This window comes from Macrobrachium nipponense, chromosome 34, assembly GCF_015104395.2.
Source record: "Macrobrachium nipponense isolate FS-2020 chromosome 34, ASM1510439v2, whole genome shotgun sequence".
Lineage (NCBI taxonomy): Eukaryota > Metazoa > Arthropoda > Malacostraca > Decapoda > Palaemonidae > Macrobrachium > Macrobrachium nipponense.
This window is the reverse complement of record NC_061095.1, coordinates 4,089,088-4,105,611: the sequence shown is the minus strand read 5'-3', so window position 1 is coordinate 4,105,611 and position 16,524 is coordinate 4,089,088. Positions and strand designations below refer to the sequence as shown.

Below are 16,524 nucleotides of genomic sequence, written 5' to 3'. Positions count from 1 at the left end.
TGTTGATATACCGAGTATATTACCTGTATTTCATATGGTAAGTAGAGCAACTTATGTACCGTAATAACATTCAGGTTATTTTATATGATACGTTTTACCCTGCTGCTTATTTTGAGCGTACGGTTGGCCTCACATTTTATAGGTCGACTAATATACCCGATATTAGTTAAAATCATAAAAATTTACTCAGAATTCGGGGGTCGACTTATCTTCCGGTCGACTTATACGCCGAAATATACTGTAACTAACAGGAGTGTTTGATTGCAGATGTTGAATTCAAATTCTCAAATTTCTCTGTACATAAATAACTTCCTCATTTTACACCATACCAGACTTACAATCTGAGTTATATATTCTGAGCATTATTGTACAGTCAGTATTTGAATCAATTGATAGCTGTTCATGTGTATTTATCTCTAATAGTCCAGTTTCCTTAGTTTGTACTGTATATACTAATTTGTAATATAAATGTTAAGAGCAATTGCTGTATTATATGATTATCACTGACTCGGGTAATGGTATGGCTGAACTGTTCATTACGTTCACAAGACGACACCCACCAATTGATATTACTGAAGATGATCTTATGATTTTTCAGAAAGCTGAAGCTGAACTGGCTTATGAACTTCAGGCAGCCAAAACACGACAGAAAATCAAGGAGGAACAGATGCAGATCAAGGTTAGACATTTTTGTATGTTGCAGTTACATCTTTTATGAACAGAAAGTAAATGTAACAGCCACTTGTTGCTCTTAATTTAGAATGTGTATTTACCAAAGCACAAATGAATATGTCAAGGTATGTTTTTGTGTCATAAGAGGCCAAAGTCAAATAATGATCATCTCACACAGTATCAGTAGTAAAATACCTGCTTGATAGCTAACAAGCTTACTAGAAGCTTACTCAAAGAGGTTCTTTTATCATTAGGAGCTGTTCTAATAGGTTATGTTATTCATGAAACTGGAGTCATGAAGCAAATATTTTAGGCAAATATTTAAGTTATTATTATTATTATTAATAGGGGTTAGTTTTTCCAGACCTCTGAGTCTCAAGTAGACTCTTCTCGGGCTGGTTGGCAAATATTTAAAAAATATTTAGTTTTATTGTAAGAAAAATACCAATATATAATAGTAATGCTGATTGATGACTTAGTTTTAATGTTAGAAACTAATTTTGATATTAGAAACTGCCATTGCACCATCCACTCTCATTGAACTAGGTGGTGGAACGAGCCCAAGAGGTTCACATCCAGGACCAGGAAATCCAGCGTCGTGAGCGCGAGTTGGAGGCCACGGTGAAGCAGTCAGCTGATGCAGAGAAGTTCAAGTAATTTTCCACCAGAAATTTACCTGTATATGTAATGGTATAGCTGAGTGTGAATATGATGGTTATTCATGTAGATGCTAGACTTTCTTTATGAAATGTTTGAAAACAAATCATCCATTTTAGGCTTGAAAAGTTGGCGGAAGCTGCCAGGAACAGGACACTGCTGGAGGCCGAGGCTGAAGCAGAAGCTATCCGTGTGAAGGGTGAAGCTGAGGCTTACTCTGTTGAAGCTAAGGCCAAGGCTGAGGCCATGATTATGCAACAGAAAGCAGAAGCAATGAAGGAGTACAAGGAAGCTGCCATGCTGGAGATGTACCTTGCAACTATGCCAAAGGTAAGCAGAACGTAACTCGCTTGTAAGTAGGGTGGTGTCTGTTTATGCTCTTTTGGATGTGAATTTTTATAAGTTTTAATTCTGAAAAGAAAAATGAAGCAAGTTTTTGTAGGAATATTTTATTGGAAAATGTGTTTTTTTGTAGTGAGGGAACAAACCTATTGATCAGCATCTTTCTGACACACTGACCTGTTTAAAATGAGAGGATTGACAGAAGGCCACCTCACTCTTGAGGCCCTTGTTACCTCCTGGCCAATACACAGTTTCTATATTATACTGCACTGTCATAGATGGTTTATGATAAGATTTGCAATTTGAAATATAGACCTCTTTAACAGCCACAAATTCAAGCTCCTGCCTCTCTTGCTGAAAGAGTGACATGTCAAAAGTTGCAAATGTTCACTTCTAAAAATCACTAAAGGCTAAAGTGAAAGCAAAAAACCTCAGTTCATTTTGCATTTTAATACTTAATGAAGTAGCTTGCCCACCACCAAGTTTTGAAATTTCGACTCTCACAGGACTGGCCAATTTTGAAAACGAAAGGTACATCAGTTTCCCAAGTATAATAAGAACACTGTACTGTTCCCGAGACTCACTTATCTTGCTTGACTGACATCTAGCCACTTACTCTCATTCCTCGTGGTAATGGTGGTGTTTCCCCAGCTGTAAATTCTTTCTGAACTTCTTCCCTTTTCCAATTTTGTGCTCGCTATGTCCTGAGAACTAGTCTGCTTAGTAAGCTTTCTCTTGCTTATGAAGCTCTTTGAAGTGTGGTCATATAGCTTTCCTTGAGCTAGACTAATCCTTGCCAGAGTATGACAGAAACAGGATTGGTGTAATTTACCAATTTTGTAATTGTGATTTTTATGTAAGCATGTAACGAGCTTGCTAAGAAAATATTCTCCTAAGCTCTTAGCTTTGCAGGTGTTGATAACAAATCTTTTGAGTTAAATCAGTGTTGTATTCATGCAGTGAGGTGTTTGAACTGAGATATATATATTAGCTTACATTTTAAGTTTGCACCAAATTAAATTCTTCAAGTAATAGCTGTTGGGTTGTTCTAGCATGTGCTTAATACTGATCCTTTATTTTTCCTTAAGAAATACCCTCAATTTTATTGGCTCTTAATTCATTTTGTTAAATGATAAAAGTACTTTGTTCATACACGAAACAAACCTTCGGTCTTAACATTAGGATTTACTAGCGCCAAGCTGGAAACCGGTAGAATTAAAATTACACTTGTGAGATCCAGGGACTAATGGCATCTATACCAGGTCACGGGGCATGTATACCCAGAATGCCCACGGCTACCTGTGACCCACCAGTTATTTTCCTACCGCCTTTTAAGATAAGACGTGTTACTGTCTATCTGATTTAAAGCCGGTTTTTCAGTTTGCCCGTTCTTTATCCATTTCATTTTTTATTTTTCATTCCTTTTTTTTCTCCAAGTGTGATCAGTGTGTGGTAAGAGTGTATACGTGGTATGATGGAGAATTTTGCCTCAACATCGGGATCGTCTACCGTTTCGAAGAGGAGACAAAGGAAATGCCCAGGAGTCAGTGGCTTTCCATGTTCTAGGTTCCTAACTTCGGTGTCGACGGATCCTCATCCAACGTGTAGTAGGTGCAGGGAAAACGTATGTACGGTTACTAATCCGTGTTCTGTTTGTCGCGGTTGGTCGGTGGAACAGTGGAAGAAGTTCTATGAGAAAAGCCAATACTAAAGGAAGGTGGTGACGCCATCTTTGGATGACCAAACCTTACCGGCTTCTTTTGTATCGGCAATAAACCAGGCTGCTCCATATGTTTCTCCACCTGCTTTTGATTTGTCTCATACCCCTTCGGTTTCTCCTAGCGGTTCTGTATCGGAAACGTCAGGAGGGGCCTTGGGTAATCTTATGAATAATATGCACTCTCCTTTGTTCCCAACAAGTAGAGGGGGAGATCCGCCATCTTTGTTCCAGGCTCCTGCTACGCAAGCGCATAGGTTAGATGGTACGTGGTCAGCGCTAGGCCTACCAGGCGTACCAACCTTGGATGGTCTGCTTGCGCATTATATGACGTCACGGTTCCAGCAGGGTCCGGCAGCGCTGAATGTTCCTCATCCCCCGGGCTTGCAATTTATGGAATTAAATGCGCGGCTTCACCATCCCACTCAGTGTTTACAGCGATGCAGAACGTGGGAGGTAGTTTGGCAGCAAACGTGCGGTTGCCAGCAGAAACCTCTCAGTCTCTCCCTACGAGAGGGATGACGTCACAACATACGTCACACACTGATATGGCAGGCTTAATGACGTCACAGACCGATTCTCGGCCTTTTTCACTGCACCCAGACGCTAATACGCCTTCTGACCCGTCAATGCAAACTGTAATGCAGAAATTACAGGATATAGAGAAGAGAATGAATAAGAGAGACAAAAAGAAAAAGTGTGATTTGCCTTCTTCGTCTTCTTCCTCTAGTTCGGCGTCATCGCTAAGTCCGATAACGTCACGGCGAGCGCCAGTCAAGCGTTGGAGGAGGATTCGGGAGTTCCTGGCGGATCCTAGGGCTAAGAGGAGAAGAATCAATTCTTCCTCATCTTCGGACCAAGACTGTCATTTCCAAGTCAGTAGGAAGGTCGGGAAGTCAGCGGCTATTAAGCACAAGGTTGGCAGACGAAGCCGTTCGCAAGAATCCGAACAAGCGAGAGAGGTGATGGCCGGCGGGCTAGCGGCCGAGGCGGAGTTGCCAGTTCAGATCGCAAAAACTGCGATACCTCTGGTAAAATCGACGTTGGCGGCGAAAGGGGCAGCAGAGGATGGAATGCAGGTCCCAGTTTCGCCCGTAAGGCCGTTCAAAATACGTACGAAGGACGATAAGACTCCTATTAAAAGTACGAAAAATAAGGAGTTGGCAACCTCGGCGGATACGTTCGTGGAAGGCAGTGTCCGTCTGGATAGAAGGTCGAGGCCGGGCTCGCCGACGCTCGAAAACGATGCCAATACTAATAGAGACGAACTTATATCTGTCTTAAGGGAGCCTTCATCTTGGAGATCTAGACGAGATTCCTCTCTCTAGATCCGTGAGCAGAGAAAGAGTGAGACGTTCTCGTTCCCTCTGCTGACTATCCGGGATCGAGCCAACAGCGGCCAGCAAAGATCAAAGAGACCGCGGCCGTAGGGGCAGGCGGCCGTGGAATTCCGGGCCGTCTGTCAGAAGATAGAGGCGAGACAACATCCCTTGTGACGGAGAATGGTACACTAGAGCCGGAGGAAGGAGAAAACCAAGAGTTTCTGGCCTCGTATGCAGAGGTGATTGAGTTGATTCGTCAATTCAATAACCTTTCGGAGAAGACAGAAACACCGGCCAGTATGCTTCCTCCTGGAATTGACATGGCATTTGGACTAAAGAGGGATACCAAGGTGTCGTGTGAATTGCCTTGTTCGAGTCATGCGGAATCGGTCTTGCAACACGTAAACGCAAAGATTGCAGGGAGGGATAATTCCTTAAGATCTAATAGATCATTTAAATTTATTCCCCCTCCAATGATAAAGCAAAGGAAATATTATACGACACCGAAGGTCCCTTTGCTGTCTAGACAAATGAACCCTAATGTTGTAAGGTTAAGGCCTGGATTAACCTTGGATCAGGTTAAAATGGAGTGCCCTTCGATGACGTACCAAGAGGCTGCTACGTTAGAAGCAACAGCTTCTTCTGTCTTTCAGGCTGCTTCTTGGTTAGACCTTTGGTCAACAGCAGTGGCGAAGATTGCATCCTCGGAAGCAACAAGAAAAGTAGTGGATGAACCATTGTTCATTAGATTACTATAGTCAGGTTCCAAGGCGATTGCGTACCTGACAAACGTAAGTGCCAATATTAATAAACATTACCTTAATATAATTTATCTAGCCCTAAATCCCCAAAAACCGCACCAAAATTTACCACATTGGCAACCCTGTTACCTCCTATTCTGTCCGCCAGTTGGCAACACTGTCGTTGACAGATACGAAAAACCTTCCCTCAAAACAGTTGTTAACGAGCGCCCGTGTTGTTTACATCACGGCCGCTCTTTATAAATTTCCTTAAACATTTTTGTGCCTTTAAAGCTTTCATTATTTGTTAAATGAGACTTTATATGAATTACCACTCACGCATTACATCACGAAATAGTGAATTAACTTTGATTTCTGTAGTGGTTCTTATCTTAAATTACGAACTTTTGCGCGACCCGGAACTACTGACCTGTCCAATTCTACAATGGATTACCAAGAAATTACGATGCTTCCTTCTGCCAGCAACATCAGGAACTGCCCGGTTTGTGGGACAAGGATGATAGCAGGGAGTATGAACCACATGACATTTGTAGCTCTTGTCGTGGACAGGTTTGTGACTTGACTTCTCGTTGTGACGTATGTAAGCCCTGGTCTGACGAGGATATGACTGCTTATATGAAACGCCAAACAATCTTGCAGCGTAAAAGATCGGTTAAGGAGAAAAAGAAATCGATGCTAGAACTATCTAACGAATTCTTTGACTTGGGCGCTCATGATTCTGGCTCTTCGGTTTCGGTATCGTACGACTCCGACTCCGAATTAATTGATGCTTTGCCCCTGTACAACCGGTAATTAGTGAAGTTATTTCTGATGTAGATTCGAAGATTTTGGCAATGGAAAACTACCGGGAAACAGAATTTAAGAAATTACAGCTTAGTCTAGATAGAGATATTTCTGCTAAGTTTAACAATCTGTCAGAGAATTTTCAAGAAGCCTTTACTAGAATGTCTAACACACTTTTAGATTCATTTTCAGCTCCTCGTCAGGTACCTGTCGACAGCACCATGGGTAACGGTGCGACAGATACCCCGGCTTGTGAACCCCGTCGTGGCGAAGGCCTAGGGGGGATCCGGTCCGGGCAGGTGCCTAACGAATCTTTACCCAACGTGTCCCCTGTTAGTCCCGTAACAGTGCCAAAGGGCGCTTATTTAGGAGAAGGGGGGAGGGATATTAAGTGTCAGACCTAAGATAGTAGTCGTCAGGATTTTAACTTCAGAGGAAGTTTCTAAGTTAGGATCTGACGATGATGATGATGATGACGCGGATTCGTGTGATATTGATGTTTCCTCGAATGGATGTCATGATTGTAATTCAAGGAACTCAAAAAAAAAAGGAACTTTTTGATTTAATTTTGAGTTTTCTTCCTCAGGCGAGGCCTAAAGAGCAGAAGCAGCCTCCGCCTCGTTGTATTACAGAAGGGATTTTTCTTGACGGTCCTTCCCGGTCACGGGAATTTTTACGTTTTCCCCTTTGCCCAGAGGTTCGCGAGAGTGAGGCGGACGTTGCCGCTAAACTTTCGAAGGTGATCGGGGAAGGGAAGAGGAAGCTCTCTTCTCTTCTACGACACCGGAGAGGAGTTTACCAGGTGGCGGATGATTCTTCATTCTCTCGACCCCCCAAGCCAAATCCTGATTTTGTCCGACTTTCAAGTCAACCCTTGCCTTCTAAGGCTTCGGTCTCTGTCTCAATTGAAGATTTTATTGCTATGGAGGCTGTTATGAGCTCCTTACAAGAAGCTCAATCCTTCAATATGTGGGTCCTCGGAGGGCTTTTAATGTATATCAAGGACTCCGGGTTTGTTCCTCCTGATGCTCCTCTGAGAAATTCTGCTCATCCATTTCAATCGCTTCTGTAGATCAGAACGAGCTTGCTGCTTCAATGCAGGCCTTTCTTGTTTCTCTAAGGCGTAACCTGTATTTGTCGCAGTTACCCTCCTCTGTATCGGAGATTCAGAGAACCCGTCTGTTGTCCCTCTCTCTTTTGGCGATTTTCTTTTCGATATTTCTGTGCTTTCTGAGGTTTTGAAGGAACATCAAGGTGATGCCTCTTCCCAAGCTCACTGGGCCTTATCAAGAGCTTTTTTCCTCTGGTCTTCCTCCCATTCCTTCAAGGAGTAAGGCGTAAGTTTAGGACCAGATCTGTACCTTCTGCTCCAGCCCAACAACCTCCTTCTGGCTCTTTTTCCAGAGTACATCTCAGCTTGCTGGTGCCTCTTCTTCATCCTCTGGTGCTCACCCTTTGAAACGCGGGAGAGGTTCTTGGCGTGGCTCTAAGGGCAGAGAAAGAGCTCAACCTCCAGGAGGACCTTCTTCTTCTTCTTCTTCTTCTTCCCTTGTCTCTGCGTAAGAATTTTCGGAAGTAGGAGTCATCACCTCACCTGGAGACCGCAGTAGGAGCTTGTCTCTCCCGCCATTGGTCAGCTTGGCAGGGGAGAGCGGTGGATGCTTGGGTGTGGAGGTCCTGAAGGAAGGTTACGAGATCCCTTTTGTTTCCAGACCTCCACTTTCCAATCGTCCTCTCGAGTTCAGCAGTTATTCCCCTCACTCAATCAGGGATCAAGCCTTGGAGAAGGAGCTTTCGGCCCTCTTGGAGAAGGATGCCATAGAGCGAGCTCCTCCTTTCTCGGTTTTACTCTCGGATGTTTGTTAGTTCTAAAGGCCTCGGGTGCCTGGCGCCCCATCATAGATCTTTCGTTTTGACAAGTTCATTCTAAAGTCCAAGTTCAGTGATGGAGACGGTCCAGACTGTTCTTTCATCCGTCAGGAGGGGGGACTGGATGATTTCCATCGATCTGCAGGATGCTTTTATCTGCAAATCCAACCCCATCCATCCAAGAAGCAGACCTTACCTTCGGTTTTTTCATGGACTCGGGAGTTTTCCAGTTCAAGACCCTTTGTTTCGGCCTCACCACTGCTCCACAGGTCTTTTCTCTGGGTGATGGCTCCTGTTTCAGCTATTCTGCATCAGTTTAAACGTAAGGATGCTTCGGTATCTGGACGATTGGCTAGTCCAGCCAATCTCTAGAGAAATGTCTCCGGTCGAGGGAGATAGTTCTGTTCTCTTTGTGTCGAAGTTGGGCCATTCGTGTCAAACTTCGACAAGTCCAATCTAATCCCTTGCCAGATCATGACTTATCTGGGGATTGTTTTTATTGAATTCCCAGATTTTGAGGGCTTCTCCCGCTCAGAAACGGATAGACAAGCTTCTGAGTCTGATCGAAGAATTTTTGTCCTCCGTAACGCAGCCAGTTTCTCTTTGGAGGTCTCTCCTGGGCCATTTGTCATCCCTCATCCAACTGGTTCCCGGAGGTCGTCTCAGAATGAGGTCCCTTCAGTCGACACTTCGCCAGTCATGGGATTTCGTGTCCGAGGACACGATAGTCGCCTCTTCTCCACAATGTCAGAAGGATCTCCGTTGGTGGATGCAAGTTCACCGCCTCAAGTCAGGGACATCTCTTCTTTCGGTTCCTCCGGACCTAAGTTTTGGTCAGACGCCTCGGATCAAGGTTGGGGCGCACACCGGGCTCCGAAGCCGCTTCGGGCCTTTGGTTAGAGGAGGAGAGGAGCATGTCAATAAATTGGAGGGAACTGAGGGCAGTGTACCTAGGCCTTCTTTCATTTCAGGAACAACTGTTGGAGTCGGTTGTCGCGATCTTTGCGACAACACACAGCAGTCTCGTACTTGAGAAACCAAGGCGGCACACAGTCGGATCTTCTCACTCAAGAAGCCCGATCAATCCTGTGTTGGGCAGAAGACAGGGGGATTACGTTGGTCCCTCAGTTTATCCTGGGCCATCACAACGTCTTAGCAGACGCCTTGTCGAGACCGAACGAAGTTCAAGGGTCGGAGTGGACACTTTGCCAGGAAGTCTTCGACAGCCTCAGGAAGAAATGGCCTGTCACAGTCGATCTGTTTGCCACCCCACTGAATTTTCGGTGCCAGATATTCTTCGCCCCTTACCAGACTCCTCAGAGTGCCGGGACAGACTCTCTTTTGCAGGACTGGGAGGGACTTCAAGCCTATGCTTTTCCTCCGTTCTCTCTGGTGAGGTCAGTCCTCAACAAAGTGAGGGCAACCAAGCGTCTGGATCTCACCTTGATCGCCCCCTTCTGGCCACAGAAGGAGTGGTTTCCCGACCTTCTGGAAGCACTGGTGGAACCCCCCACCCCCCATTCGCTGCCAGAGAGACCAGATCTTCTCAAACAACCCCATTTTCATCGGTTCCATCAGAGGCTCCACATGCTTCATCTTCATGCCTGGAGACTGTCAGGAGGTTCTCCAAGCACGAAGGGTTCTCCTCCAGAGTGGCGCGACAGTTGGCTCTTGCCAGGCGGCAATCAACCAGAGTAAATTATCAGGCTAAATGGTCGGTTTACAGACGTTGGTGTAAGTCTCAAGGACATTCAATTTCTAGACCTTCCTTACCGAAAGTAGCGGAGTTTTTAGTTCATTTACCATCATGACAGGGCCCTGTCACCTTCGTGCATTAAGGGTTATAGGTCTATGCTTTCCTATGTTTTTAAAGGGCCAAGGCCTTCCTGAAGATCTCCTTCATTCTTGTATGTCTCATTAGAGATTTACTTCGATCTTTTTCCTATCTCGACCCAGGCCGCAGTGTTCGCCTCCGACATGGGACGTTAACAAAGTCCTTCAAGCCTTAAGGTTCCCTCCGTTGAGCCTCTGAATTCTGCCAAATTTAGGGACCTCTCTTCTAAGACACTCTTCCTTGTCTCACTGGCTACAGCAAGAGGGTGGGTGAACTGCAAGCACTCTCTTTACTGGTTGCCAGATCTGGACAAGACATGATTTTGTCATACCTTCCTGAATTTGTCGCAAAGACTGAATCGTCTGATAATCCCATTCCCAGGTCTTTCGTACTGAAGTCGCTGGTCGACTTTGTTGGTAATTTAAATGAGGAATTAGTTCTTTGCCCTGTAGGGTAGGGGCGCTCTCATGTTATTTACGCCGCACGAAGGACATTCAGGGTCGTCCCCGTCATCTGTTTGTTTCACCCCGAATGTCAAGAGACCTATTTCAAAGAATGGTGTATCCTTTTTTCTCATAGATCTGATCGTTAAAACTGGTGGTTCGGCTGCTGGGGTGGGGGGAAGACCAGACGCCGAGAGCACACAGTATTAGAGCAGTTGCTACATCAGTAGCTTTTTGATGAAGAACGTCTCAGTCGCCAAGGTGCTTGAGGCGGCGACTTGGCGTTCTAATTCTGTTTTTGCCTCTTTTTTACTTGAGGGATATTTCTCTAGTTCTAGGCGACCTTCGTTCTTTGGGCCCGTTGGTGATGGCAGGACAGGTCGTCAGACAGGAGAATTAGGTAGTCTTCCTGTTTTACGTTTGGTTGCTACCTGTATATTATTCATTAATTTTTGTTTTGTTGTATATATTTTTTGTTTTTGTATTATTAACCCATGGCAGTTTTTGATCGTAGTTATAATGGGAATTAGGCCAGTTTGGTTTAGGTTTGTTGGTGTTTTTGATGACAAGGACTGACTGCTTGGCAACTCATGCTGCTTCCATTTTCAGTGTGAAATGGTTCCAGCCACTGGGTTGTCGGCACTGGCGACTACGCTTCTCCCAGAGTCGATGCTGACCTAGGACTAGCCACTGGTTCGCTTGTCCTGACGACTCCTGCTTCTTCCACTGTCCTGGACAGGGAATTAGTCGATGGATCGTCTGCTGTAACTCTGGTGACTCGCTCACCATCTACTTTTGTCTCACCTGTCTTCTCGGAGTCAGACACTCGTGTGAGATCAGGCGACATTTAGTAGCCCTGAGTTTCTTGTTGACGAAGTCGGTTGCGTTGATACACCCCCGATGATCGTGTAACACGAGACCAGGTTGGACTGTCAGGCATTCGTCCTTCGGGACTGAATCGCCTTTTTGCTCCGCGCTCCTTTCTCTGGGCCACCAGAAAGCTCGAGTTAGGAGTTGCTCATTGAGCCGATTTGTTGCTGGCGACTTCGGGTTGCGTTGATACACCCCCAAGGTTTGCTTAGCTTTGAATCGCCCAGACAGTCCAGACACTCATCCTTTAGGGAAAGAATAGTGCTTGATAGTCTTCAGGGTGCAGCCTTGCTGTCCGCAATTCGTCTGACTGGTCACCTGGTCGGGCACCTGACTTAGTACAGACGGACTGACTATGCACTTACTCCTTGTCCTGTTGCTACCGCAGTTGGTGGCATTATGGTAGGAGACTTTGAGTTGTTAGTATCTTTGACCTTGGGTTGAGTTTTGACTGCCTATGATATATATTTCTTTGTTTGTTTTCTCCTATTCTGTCCGAAGGGGAAATTGTATTCAGATTCCCTCCTCCTTTTCAATGTGGTTAATCGGGCTAGATAAATTATATTAAGGTAATGTTTATTGATATGGAATTTTTATTCTAAAATTAATATTAATAATACTTACCTGTATAATTTATCTAGTCCCACCCATCCTACCCCACGATCTGCCTATCACAACTGATTTGAGGGAAGGTTTTTCGTATCTGTCAACGACAGTGTTGCCAACTGGCGGACAGAATAGGAGGTAACAGGGTTGCCAATGTGGTAAATTTTGGTGCGGTTTTTGGGGATTAAGGGCTAGATAAATTATACAGGTAAGTATTATTAATATTAATTTTAGAATAAAAATTCCATGTTTGGGCAAATATCCTGCTAATGAGGAGAGATGCAGCGTTGGCTAGACTAAGCCGCAATGTGGATTTTGATTCCCTGTTAGCAATGAGGAATGGGGATATCTTGGAATCGTGACTGCTGTTGCCAGAGGTCATACTGGAAGAGGCGATAGATAGAAGAAGGATGGACACTAACGATAGGTTGGTGCAACAGGCAGTTAGGAAAACGTCTAACAGTCAAACTACTCCTTTGGAGGGAAGACAACAGCAGATGTCTCGAAAGAAGACAGTGAGACATAGCATCCCTAGCATCCCTAATAGAGTCACAAGACCCTCTTCCCCAAAGAGGATAACTCATCGGCCCTTTCACAATAGAAACAACAGAGGAAGGGGCAATAGGGGAAGAGGGAGAGGCTCAAGAAGATAGGATGGGCGCCTCCCATCACTCGGCCACACCAGTGGGGGGTTGCCTGGCAAATCACTGGAAGGTGTGGCAGGAACTAGGGGCAGAGCAGTGGGTGGTGGATGTTCTCAGGATCGGGTATTTGATCCCGTTCGAGGTAACCCCGCCCCTGACAGATCAACCATTACCCCACATCACTTATGCCCACAAATCTCAGAAGGCCACTATTCTGCAGGACGAAGTGAAGAAGATGATGGAAAAAGGAGCTGTGCAACAAGTATGCAGTCCGACAAAAGGCTTCTACAGCAGGATTTTCCTGGTACCCAAAGCCAACGGGGAGTGGAGGACAGTAATAGACCTGTCAACGCTGAATCTGTCTATAAGGAAAACCAGTTTCAAGATGGAAACTCCGAAAACGGTTCTACAAGCAGTCAGAATCGGAGACTTTATGCTGACAGTCGATCTAAAGGACGCATACTTTCAGATACCAGTCCATCAGTCTTCAAGGAAATTTCTCCGCTTCAGTCTTGCAGGGAAAACTTTCGAATTCAAGGTCCTGTGCTTCGGATTGACAACGTCTCCTCAAGTTTTTACAAAAGTGTTCACCCTCGTGTCGGCGTGGGCGCATGCTCCAGGGGATCAGGCTAATAAGATATCTGGACGATTGGCTGGTGATAGCAAAGTCCAGGGAGAAATTACTCAGGGACTGGGCGGCCCTCCTGCAGCTTTGTCACAGCCTAGGTATTGTGGTGAATCAGAAGTCGCAGGTGGATCCAAGTCAACGTTTGGAATATCTGGGAATGGTGATAGACACAACACAAGCCAAAGTATTCCCGACAGACCAAAGAGTAGAGAAATGCAAACAAGTGGTGAATGCCTTTCTGGGAAAACAGACACAGCCAGCAAGACAGTGGCAGGTGGTGCTGGGAATCCTAACCTCCCTGGAGAAGCTAGTACCACAAGGAAGGCTACACCTTCGGTCCCTACAATGGAGGATGAAGGAGTTTTGGTCACCAACAGTAGATCACCCGTACGAGCAAATTCCCTTGTCGGCAGAAGTGAGGAAAGACTTGCTGTGGTGGGTGAACGACGACAATCTGACAGTGGGTGTCCCCCTTCAACAATCCTCCCCAGACCTCTTGCTGTTCTCGGATGCGTCACTAGAAGGCTGGGGAGCCCATATGGAGGAGTTGATGGTGTCAGCAAAATGGAGTTGTAAGGACAGAGAACTCCATATAAACGTGCTGGAGTTGAAAGCAGCTTTTCTGGCTCTACAGGAATTCAGGGAGAGAGTAAAGGGACACTCAGTGGTATTGATGTCAGACAACACCACAGTAGTAGCTTATATAAACAAGCAAGGAGGCCTAGTTTCTCGGCAGTTACATGTGATGACAGTTCAACTTCACCAGTGGGCTATAGAGAACCTGGTAGACATCAAGGCCAGGTATATTCCGGGAAAAATAAACATAGTGGCAGACAAGTTGAGCCGCAGGGATCAGATTCTGGGAACGGAGTGGTCCCTGCACCAACAGGTAGTGGACAGGAGGCTCATGTTGTGGGAAGGACCGATCATAGACCTATTCGCAACCAGGTACAACAAAAAGTGGGAAGTGTATTGTTCAGTAGTCCCAGACGCAGAGGCAGTAGCAGAAGATGCTCTACAACACCCCTGGGACAATCTGGACGTGTACGCATTTCCTCCATTTTGTCTAATCCGTCAGGTTCTGAACAGGATAATGCGGTCTCAGAACCTCAAGATGACCCTGGTAGCCCCGTTATGGCCGAAAGCAGAGTGGTTTCCAGACCTACTGGAACTCCTAGTAGATGTGCCAAGAGAGTTACCTCCATGGAGCAACCTTCTGTGTCAGCCGCACGTGGAGAGGTACCACCAGTCGGTGAAGTCCCTATCGCTCCACGGGTGGAGACTGTCAAGTATCTCCTCCGAGCGCGAGGGTTTTTGCAGAAAGCAGCAACTCAGATATGGTAGGTAATATCAGAAAATCATCTGCGACAGTATACCAAGGAAAATAGTCAGCATACTGTGATTGGTGTCGTAGAGGGAACTTGTCTCCACTCGGTACCACTATTCAGCAGTTAGCAGACTTTCTGATATATCTCAGAACAGAAAACATATGTCTGTATCTGCAGTGAAGGGGTACAGGGCGGCTCTAGCCTCAGTCTTACGAATGAAAGGAGTGGACATATCGTCTTTTCATGGGAGTTGGCCATGCTGATGAGGAGCTGAACAGTCATGCCCACCAAAGGAGCTAAAAGCCCCAGGATTGGATCTGACCAAGGTACTGAGTAGTCTGACAAAACCCCCCTACGAACCACTAAGGCAGTCCACGGATAGGAGCCTGACCCTGAAGACAGTCTTCTTATTGGCCCTGGCTTCAACCAAAAGGAGTGGGGGAAGCTACCATGGCCTCTCATATCTCATAAAGCACTCGAGAGGTTGGAGATCAATGGTATTTGAGTTTTGTCCCAGAATTCGTGGCCAAGACCCAAAATCCAACAATAGTAGACGGCAGATTCGACTCCTTTACCATACCTTCCTTGGCAGACTTTGTAGACAACGACAAAGCTGAGATGCTCCTGTGCCCCGTCAGGGCACTAAGGGAGTACTTAAAGAGAACAAGGCACCTCAGGCCGGGGTGCCGGAGGTTGTTCGTAAGTACAGGACGGAGCAAGAAGGAAGTGTCCAGGAATACAATATCGTTTTGGCTAAGGGAGACGATCAGAGATGCTTATACGGCAGAAGACAGAGGGTCAGATAGCCAGGTGGGAGCTAGAGCTCATGATATCAGGGGCGTGAGTGCTTCCCTGGCATTTAAGAAGAACATGTCTGTGGATAGAATTCTGAAAGCTGGTGTGTGGAAACGCCAAACAACTTTCACCTCATTTTATTTGAAAGATGTTGCCCATAGATCCTTGGACACCTTTTCCTTGGGTCCAGTGGTGGCGGCCAACAAGTGATATAGTTCATCCAGTGCCCCTGGCGGGTCATTTGCGTCTAGTCTAAGATGAAGGTATGAAAGTAGAATGAATGGGATGACGTCTTTTTTCTTTACTACTTTCTCCTACTCCCTTTAACTGCGGGCAATCTGAAGGAAGAGTACCCGTCATGTGCTGGAACGGACTAGATGCAGGTGAGGTGGTCAGCCATACTGTGAAGCTATCTTAGGTGATGATATACTTTTCAGTAGCAACACACCCCTCTGAATAATAGGGAAAAGAGGGGTGAAGGTGGATCCAGTTGCAAGGGACAAGAGTAAACAGTAGAATGGTATCTACACCCAGTGGGAGAAAACCAATAGATCCGCTTATATCTTTGGTCCTAGGTTCATTGTCCATTCTCTTAGAATTTCCCTATATATTCGGAAATGGATAAGGTGGCAAACTCCCAGTCAGTTGTAGAGACTTACCTCCCTCCAATAGTAAGTCTATCCTAATGTTAAGACCGAAGGTTTGTTTCGTGTATGAACAAATACCAAATTTGTAACTAATTTGTATTTTTCATAACTAACAAACCTGAGGTCTTAACAGTTAAAGGCCCACCTCGAACCACCCCTCTAGCAGTCTAAACTGGGTTAGAGATATAACTGATGGGTCACAGGTAGCCGTGGGCATTCTGGGTATACATGCCCCGTGACCTGGTATAGATGCCATTAGTCCCTGGATCTCACAAGTGTAATTTTAATTCTACCGGTTTCCAGCTTGGCGCTAGTAAATCCTAATGTTAAGACCTCAGGTTTGTTAGTTATGAAAAATACAAATTAGTTACAAATTTGGTATTTTTATAACACTGAAAAGAGAAAAGACATGCTTCAGATTGTTACATTTTGCTATGATTAATATATATCTTATGACAGAGTAAAATTTTTTATATTCTCGGACATAGTATCTTTTTGAAATGTCAGAATAATTAGATCTCGATCCTTAGTTTGAGAAGGAAGTGGTTTTCTCTCAGAAAATGGGAAAGTAAGAATACAAATAATTGGTGAAGTGAAAGACAATCA

The 16,524-nt window shown here is 45.3% G+C and overlaps 1 protein-coding gene across 5 annotated transcripts in view; it reads left to right on the top strand.

Annotated features, from left to right (window-relative positions):
- The window catches only part of LOC135207852 (flotillin-1-like), a 243,089-nt gene that overhangs the window by 186,879 nt on the left and 39,686 nt on the right, over positions 1 to 16,524 (top strand). For all 5 annotated transcript variants that reach the window (XR_010313072.1, XM_064239720.1, XM_064239717.1 and 2 more), the window contains 3 exons: positions 599 to 679; positions 1,219 to 1,325; positions 1,449 to 1,659. Coding sequence is in view for 4 of the 5 variants with exons in the window: in XM_064239720.1 (XP_064095790.1) it covers positions 599 to 679; positions 1,219 to 1,325; positions 1,449 to 1,659 (399 nt within the window). In the remaining variant the exon portion in view is untranslated. The remainder of the gene's footprint in view (positions 1 to 598; positions 680 to 1,218; positions 1,326 to 1,448; positions 1,660 to 16,524) is intronic.